This window comes from Mchenga conophoros, linkage group LG7 (genome assembly GCF_057382185.1).
Source record: "Mchenga conophoros isolate Kocher_MC1m ecotype Shallow Benthic linkage group LG7, M_conophoros_male_GT1.1, whole genome shotgun sequence".
In the NCBI taxonomy this organism is placed as follows: Eukaryota; Metazoa; Chordata; class Actinopteri; order Cichliformes; family Cichlidae; genus Mchenga; species Mchenga conophoros.
Window position 1 is genome coordinate 23388330 of NC_140532.1, and position 8764 is coordinate 23397093.

The following is an 8764-nucleotide window of genomic DNA, read 5'->3' on the forward strand; positions in this document are numbered from 1 at the left end:
TCGCTGTACCAAAAATCCCATTTCAATAGCACGAAGGTGTAACCAGCGAGCATCTGTTCATACTGTAGTAGTTTTTGATACACAATACACAAGAGTTGGGCGTTCGCCTTGTAATCAGAAGGTTGCCGGTTCGAGTCCCGGCTTGGACAGTCTCAGTCGTTGTGTCCTTGGGCAAGACACTTCACCCGTTGCCTACTGGTGGTGGTCAGAGGGCCCGGTGGCGCCAGTGTCCGGCAGCCTCGCCTCTGTCAGTGCGCCCCAGGGTGGCTGTGGCTACAATGTAGCTTGCTGTCACCAGTGTGTGAATGGGTGGATGACTGGATATGTAAAGCGCTTTGGGGTCCTTAGGGACTAGAAAAGCGCTATATAAATACAGGCCATTTACCATTTACCCACAAGGCTCATTAATTTAAGAAAAACAGTTCAGTGTAACATCTGCAGCTTAATAAATCAAAGCAGTGAGCAAACCTGATTTGCATCCATTCTGGTTTTGTCACAATCCTGAGTCGTGACCCAGTGTTTAGAGTTTATTGTTATTATTTTGTAGTTTATTCTGATTTTGTATTAATTCTTTAGGTTTGGTTCTCGTGTCTTATTATCCCCACCTGTGTCTTCCCTCTGTGCTCTGTTCGTGACCCCGAGTTTTGTGTTGTAAAACAGTCTGTGAGTTTCCTGTTTTACTTTGTAGGTCTGTGTCTCGTCTTGTGAATTAGGTTCAGCTGTGCTCCCCTCCTGTGTGTCATTCCCTCATTACCTTGTGTGTATTTTTAGTGTGTGTCTGCCTGTGTTCCTGGTCATGTCGTTTGTGTTTCTCCGTGTAAGTCAGTGTTACTCCGCATCTCTCTGCCCAGCCTTCTTCGTGTCATCTCTGTGTATTCCCCGCTGCCCTTATGTTTTCAGATTTGTCTGTTAGTTTTTCTCAGTTTAGGTTCAGTTCTGCCCTCACCTTAGTTTATTGTTCACTGTAAATAAAATCTCACTCGCATCTCCACTGCCGTCTGGATCTTGGGTCCTCATTCATTCCACCACACAACTGCTGCCCCATGTGAACTCATGGGCTTTGATCAGTGGCTTTGGGTCAGTGGCTTTGGGTCAGTGGTTGTTGATCAATGGTCATGAGAATTTGCATAATTAAGATTAAGGAACTGACCTCCCAGCCCATTGTTCCTTCACTGGGCTGGTTTCAGTCATTATGCAAATGTACTGTTTATAAGATGAAACCTGCAGTCAGCTGAGACTGAAGAAGTCACTTGGATGAGTGACGAAACGTTTCTCCCACAAAACGCTATGTCCAGATGAACAGAATCCACTTTTGGAGATTTACTTACCTGGACGATTGAGCATGCATCAAGACATATTATACTGTATTTTAACTGCATATATGAGATTATTTCCTATAGGACTGCTGTTATGGATATGGGTCATGTTAGATAAGATCCCAAAATCTCATTTTACCAAAATCCTGCTTCTGCTACATTAGCTTTATTTACCTGCAGTGGAAACACCAGTTTTGGTCAAAGCCATGGTATTGATAGGATCTTGAAACACTGTGTGCACAACTTTCATGTTACTTCCAGGTAAGTGAGACATCCTCATTATTTCTTAGCAACAGCAAAACCCTGAGAAACTAAAAAACCCTTCATGCTGGTGATGCTATCGTCAACCAAATCCTGTGTTCATTTATTTAGATAGTTCTCTATTTGTGGTCAGTTTGTGTATTTGTGTGTGTATGTGTGTGTTCACTTATACAGTAGTTTATTTATAATGCATTCACATATTTTCCTGTTGGGCACGACTGCAGTTTTTAACAATAAAAGTTTCAATACCGATATGATGCCCAGAGATGTATGAGCATAGACTCTGCTACAGCAGTCAGTTGGAGTCTGCTCTATGCATGACATATTTGACTGATCTGGATAGAGTCCTTGCTAACTTCAAGCTGGTGTTCCACAAAATCAAATTGCAGCATTATTTGAAATGAGATCTAGTCTAGACTGTTCTGACTGTGTGTGGTTCTTCCACATGCTACCTGATTGTTAAATGAATAAATCGCTAAATTGTAAAAATATCTTCAAAATTCAATCAGTCAGTTCAATAATTGCCAACAAACAAGAGTCAAAAGGAGGATAATCTGTCTGGTTTATTCTGCAGGAGATGATGTTAAAAGTCTGATCTATAGCTCCAGCTGATGACAGGACCTGAAGGATCTGCTGCTAATGTTTTAGTGCCAGATACCTTTAGTCCATTGTAAGGAACCTATATAGGCTTGTATCTCATTTTATATGGGTTCTTTAAATAAATATACTGAACTTAATGAAATATTCATTAAATGTAACTTATATTTCGAGTCATGAACAAAGAGCATTCTTTGAATATATGTCCAACAGTCTATACTGAACAGTGGTTCCTCTAAAGGCTTTTCAAGGATTCTTGATGGATATTCTGATTTCTGATTGTTTTAAGCCATCTTTTCCACAACTACCCTCAGATTTGCTATGGAAGCCTGTTCAAAAAAGGGCTTACGATGATCTGAGTTACTAAATCGTTTAGTTAAATAGGAGCAAACCACAGTAGTGGCATAGAATCTGAAATAAAATAGCTCAAATTTTATTCTGTGAAACTGAAATGGATTTAAAAAAATACTATCTTAGCATTTTGTGTAAAAAATGTCAATGTTAAAGACTGAGTGAATGCTTAATTTCTCTACTTTTGCTAAACCCAGCCAGTAAATCAAAGTAAGGTCAGATATAAATAACTGATCATAACTGCCTCATTTCCCCTCACACAATTAATCTTTGCACTCCCAAATTATTCTTGTGTAAAACTATTTCACTCAAAAGAAGGACTACAAGGTCTGCTGAAAGACAGATAAAACGGGTATGTTGGGTTTTTATTGGTCTCACAATGATAAAGTCGAGGAAGCTTTAAATTCAAAGCTGAGTCAGCCAATTTTTAAGTTTCTCCTCTATCTGTGGTTATACAGTCCTCAATAAGGATGGTCACGGACATACTCCATGATATGCTTCAAGGCCAGCCATGTCTCTGAGGCAGTGGGGATGATCTGATCAGCTGGCAGGATAAAACCGTAGCGGCCAGTGTCCCTCAGCTCGAAGGCAAAGGAGTATTTGATTCCCGAATTGTAGGACCAGTCAATGCTACCCCCGCTGGCTTGATCTGAGCACGAAAAAATATAAAAGATGTATTACTAGCAAGAATACAAGAACTCTTATTAATACTGCTAGTCATAACAATAGCTATATCACTTTTAGTTTTGATTTGGGTTGTTTATTAAGCTATAAAACATAACGTGAAATGGAAATTAAACAAACATAGGCACAATAAATAAATAAATAATAAAAATAACTGTGCTTGCACTCGAGCGAGTATTTATTTTCCTCAACCAATTATTCTGCATGATTGCAGCTCGTCGTTTCATTTATCCATCTGTAACTTTAGTATTGAAGTCACTGTGTACTGGTCTGGTTAAATGAGAGAAAAGATTTACTTACAGATGATATTGCAGATGCTTCCAACCTGGTAGGCGGTGCCATAGAGAGACGTCAGTTTCTGCGCTGCTGCTCTGCCAACAGAATGCTGCAGAGAAGCAAAGCGAACAACACTGTAGCGAAGAAGCCGTATCAACTCCTCTCCCTTTATTGGCATTGCCCTTAAAGCCAACTTTTCTCACTTGGTTGCTGCTTGCAAACAGAAGGACTGAAGAGCTGCTTACAGCCAGAGCTGTGTACCTAACACCATGGTGAACTAAACGTGGAGGTAAAAACATCTCACTTGCCCATCAGCTAATTTTATTTTTTTGAGACTTTAGGAACTTTGACCATGCTCCATTGTAACAGTTTTTGAAACGATCAGAGAAACAGATGATGGGAACTGAATCCTTGCAGGCTATTTGGAGGGAGAAAATCACCCAATGTCCAATTACAAGAACACAGGCCACAAATCACTGCTGATGTAGGGGTGGCTGTGGCTCAAAAGGTAAAGCAAGCTATGTACTATTTGGAAGGTTTTTGGTTTGATCCCCGACTACTCCACCCTGCATGCCGAATGTGGGCCGTGGGTAAGATACTAACCCAAGTTGCTCTCTGATGCTTCCATTGGAGTGTCAAAGTTTGTAAAGAAAATACTTGATTGATCAGGTAGAGTAGAAAAGTGTTGTGTAAGAAACAGTCCATTTACAGAGAATACACATGATAGTGTAAAATCAGGGGACTTTATCATCAGTTGAAAGTGACTCTCCTGTTCAGGAGTTTTACAGTTCATGGCAGCTTGATTAATGTAGCCCAAAACCACAAATTTGTGTCACGGGGGTTTAGTCATGTATGAATAACTGCAGGATTATGGGTCCATTAGGCATTTTTCTCAGACTTCATTTGCAGTGCTGTATGAATATGAAGCAGAGTACTGCTGAAAAAGAGCGTACCTGGCTGAGTTAAGGCAGACAATTTGTCATGTTTAGTAGTGATGAGTTTATAATTCACCTACCCCAAAGCTAATTATTCACATTCACAGCTATAAAACTTTAATTAGGTGGAAAATTGCAATCCCCAGCTGAATGATATCAACAGTCAAAAAGCAGCCTACAGGAAGACCTCAGATCAGGTTATCAGACCAGAATCCTTTGTCTTTTTGACAATACGCATAACTCACAGATGACACTTACTTACCTCTCGCACGTATAAGATTACTCTTGAAAACATTGTTTAAGCAATGGCAAACATTTCGAGCTTGCTCTGTTTTCTGCTTTCTTACCAGCTCGGCCTGATGGTTTGCGCTGCTACAGACATAGCCGTAGGGGTACATGAGCAGCTGGGAGTAGGAGTGGACAGAAATGAAGGCCTTGAAGTTGCCGTGGCTCTGGATCAGGTTCACCACGTTCTTCACCTCGATCTCAGAGTTCGCCGAGGGGCCGTGGTAGGAATCGGAGCAGGGGTAGCTACTGGCACCAGGGCCTGGACATATCGCAGAGAGATCATCACAGAGCAAACGCTCACAAATGACAGACATATGTCAGAAGTTTTTTTTAACATCTCATTAGAATGTAAGAGGGCTTAAGGAATTTCACTGACGTGTTACAAGCAAACATTTTGCACTGAGTCATTGGGTATTCCAGAGGAATCCGGTTCATTCAACTACAACAATTCTAAAGTCTAAAGTGACTACAAGTCTAAATCCTTAACACACGTACCAGCGGTTAACAGTAGTAGTAGTAAATGATGCTATTCAGATTCTTTTTGATAACAAGTAAAAAGAATGTGATTATTTACCCGGCAGGTAATTGACAAAATCATGAGATGCATTCAGTTTTTATAATACTGACCACCAAAGCCTGCGTCCCAGTTCCTGTTTGGATCGACTCCACGGCACGCATAGCCAGGGTTCACAGAGCGGGTCTTGCGCCACATCCGATCCTGTGTTTCACAAAACGTCATTCGGTGTGAATCATCATTTCTTTTTCTCTCTCAGATGATACTGTATTGATTGAAAACAAACACAGTTCTACTTGTTTCTGCATGACTAACATCTTGCTCTTCTTTCGAGTATCTACTCTATATATGCGACACATAAATAACATTATCTGAGGAGTGCCAGTGACGTACATTGGTGTGGGAGAAAACATAGCCATCAGGGTTGGCAACGATCAGCATGTAAAGATCCATGGTGTTCAGGAGGGAAGTGAGGGAGGCGTCGGTACCGTAATCCGTGGCAATCTAAGCAAGGATGAAAGGTTTTGTAGAAACGTAGAAAAAAAGACACGCTTTCACATATTACATATTTAAGATGAAGCTTTATAAATAAGGTAAACAAGGTCTGCGAGAACAGAGAAGAAGGAACTGATTAAAATAAGAAAATGATAGGAAGGAAAGTGAGGCCCAGTGCACTCAGACAATAACTCATGCTTTTTTAACATAAACATCCAGTAATATGTTTAAAAGGAAAAAACTTAATAAGTACAGAAAATTAATTTGGTTCAAAAGCACAAAGTTCTTGCAAAAAATAAGTCAATTATGATCATTTAAATTCAGTTTACTCAGTTTAATTGACATCTTGTACCTTGTTGGCGGTCCACACTCCAGTAGCCTGAGTAACCCATTCTCTGGCGTGGATACCAGTGTCAACCCAGATAGCAGGACGATTGTAACCACCGGTGCTGAACTAAACACGAACACAGATTCAGACATGCTTTTACATTTTGCTTCTAAAGGTGCAGTCAATCACGATTAACACATGTAGATGTATGCACAAAATAAAGCGCATCCTCTCTTTACCCCACTGTGTGAGTGACTTGATATTTGATACCGGATTAATTTTATTAGATAGTTAATATTAGCTATATTTGTCCACATTTTTATAGAGCTCAAAAGTGCAGTGCTGCTGCATTCTGTGAGGCATAACCAGAGTATCTTACCTTGAGCACATACATGGGCCTGTTCTCATAGGACACCCCAATATGCTGCTTGGTGATCAGGTTAGGGTAATCGGCCACCAGCGTGTCCATCCAGCTGTAAATCTGCATAGATTCAGTTCTGACATTAAAACACACATAGGTACACACAAAGTTGACTGGATCCAGTCATGTTTTTTTTCTCTAGAGCAGCATACTGTATTGAGATCATGATAGGCTCCAAAGTTTAAGCTCCTGGTGCTGCGTTCCTTCATCTGGTTCGCCTCCATCTCAGCTTTCTCTTTGTCAAGAAGTTCCTGCAGGTGACAGGCAGGAGATTAAAAATTCACTCTCTGTGCCACCGAGTCTCCCAGTGGAAATCAGCTCTATGTTAATACACAACTGTGTTTTGAGGATGACAGACCTGGACGTTTTCAATCATGACGGTGAAGGGAATGTTGTGGAAAGTAAGGTGCTCCTTCACAGGGATCAGACTGAAGCGGGGCACTCGGATGTCCACAGGGAGCTCAGTGGAGACTGGGTCAAGCCAGAAGTCCACCTGTAAACAGATGCGCAATGAGATATCACACATGGGAATGAAGGAACATGCTGCGGGGAAGTCCTGTACATGTTGCATCTAGCATATTCCATAATAAACTAAATAATTTAGAAGAATTCAACTTAAGATGTTTCTCCAGACAGAGTGTGCTGCTGTAAGATATATCATCTGTAGTTGCTTCAATCTTAAAGGAGCAACAAAATATCTTATTTAATAAATAAATAATGGCAAGGTTAATGTCTGGGAATTTAATGCAGTAAAAGGTGAAGTCCAAAATGACTGCAGGGCCAGAGACGAGCACCTAACTTTCTGTGTTAACCTTCGACCCAGCTGAACTTGATTTGCCTTTTGCGCTGCTAGAAAATTGATGAGAAATCACTTGGCACAAGCTGCCGAGAAAACATGAACATCAATTTCTGTGCTGTTTACCAAAGCTGTGCGTGTGTGTTTGCGTGTGCATACCTCCCACTCCTGCGCCGTCTCCAACGCCTGCAGGAGATGGATCTGTTCCTCTGACTTCACATTGACCCGGATAACCTGATCTCTGCACATCATTATGTTAAGTTTGTAGTTAAAACTTTTAAATGCTGAAATGTGAGCTCAGCAGAAGAGAAGAACTTTATTTATTGGTTACTGATATAACAAGCAATTACTGGTGCAGCACAGGTACAGACCGTCACTATATTCCTTAATGAGACTGTAGCAGAGACTTAAGCTTTCTCTTAGCATAAGCTGTGGATTGTGCTACCATTTGAATAACAGTTACAGATACAAGAACAGTGCAAGACTGCATAGCTGAAAATCTCCTCCACATAATCTACCAATTAATACCCTGGATTTAGAGGGATGTCTGGTTTTAAAAAGGTTTGCAGTTTGTTTTTTGAGAGGATAAAAGACATGACACAAAAGTTTAATGTAAATAGGTATTGGTTTCTTTGTTAGCAATTCAGCTATAACCTGCAGAGTTAATGAACAGAAAAATACTTGACATTTGCAGCCAAATGGAGGATTCCTCTCTTGTACTGGTTCTTTTATTTAGAAGAAGGTACAGTTCAAAAAATGCTTTCACCTTAACCACAAATAATGGTTATTCAGATTATTGTTGTTGAACTGTGCACTGTTGTTATTGCTGTGCAAAAGGTTAATAAGAAGTTCCTGCCAAAGCAAAAGGGAACCGAACCCTAAAATGTTATTCTGCGATTCCATTTTAGTCACTTTAAACTCATAGTAGGAGTACTAAAGAATGACCACATGAATTATTAATAAGTAAATCATGTTAGTGTGCACTTTAAACTTACCCAGTGAAGCCCTTTTCAGCTTTGGCCGCAGCCACAAGCACCAGCAGCAACCAGAGGCCTTTCATCTCACCTGTATAGTTCTGGACTGTTCAGAGGAAGCAAGTGAAGCACCTGCTCCTCTGCTCTCCTAATATCCTGTGGATGCAGGTGGGCTGTTCTCATACGTGTGAGTTAGGTCACTCTACTGATAATGACACAGCTCTACTGGAAAAACAGCTATTTTGAGCAAAGAACATGCAGAGTAAGCACTGATCAGTCTTTTCAGTTCTCAGGAGCAGATAGTGGAAATTTCCACAGATACAGTATGTTAGTGGCTTTGGTGATTTAGTCTGTTCTCATTATACACTCTAGTCATCATATGCAGAGTGTCACTTGGAAAGCAGCCCACAGATTAAGGCACATTAACTGTCATTATCTGAATATCACTGTTCTGGATCATAGAGGTTAGTCATGAATAATAAGCCTTTATACACACAGACTGACTGAATGAAAAACGGTTCAGATTGT

At 40.5% G+C, this 8764-nt stretch overlaps 1 protein-coding gene across 1 annotated transcript; it reads right to left on the bottom strand.

Annotated features, from left to right (window-relative positions):
* Window positions 1-2855: 2855 nt before the first annotated feature.
* Window positions 2856-8404, bottom strand: cpa4 (carboxypeptidase A4). Its single transcript, XM_085282979.1, has 11 exons — window positions 8258-8404; window positions 7422-7503; window positions 6825-6959; window positions 6619-6717; window positions 6425-6526; window positions 6070-6171; window positions 5616-5726; window positions 5336-5426; window positions 4768-4967; window positions 3510-3594; window positions 2856-3174 (listed from the first exon to the last, which is right to left on the bottom strand). Exons 1-11 carry the CDS (start codon window positions 8320-8322, stop codon window positions 2987-2989), a joined length of 1260 nt encoding a protein of 419 aa, XP_085139105.1. The 5' UTR covers window positions 8323-8404; the 3' UTR covers window positions 2856-2986.
* Between the last annotated feature and the right edge of the window lie 360 nt (window positions 8405-8764).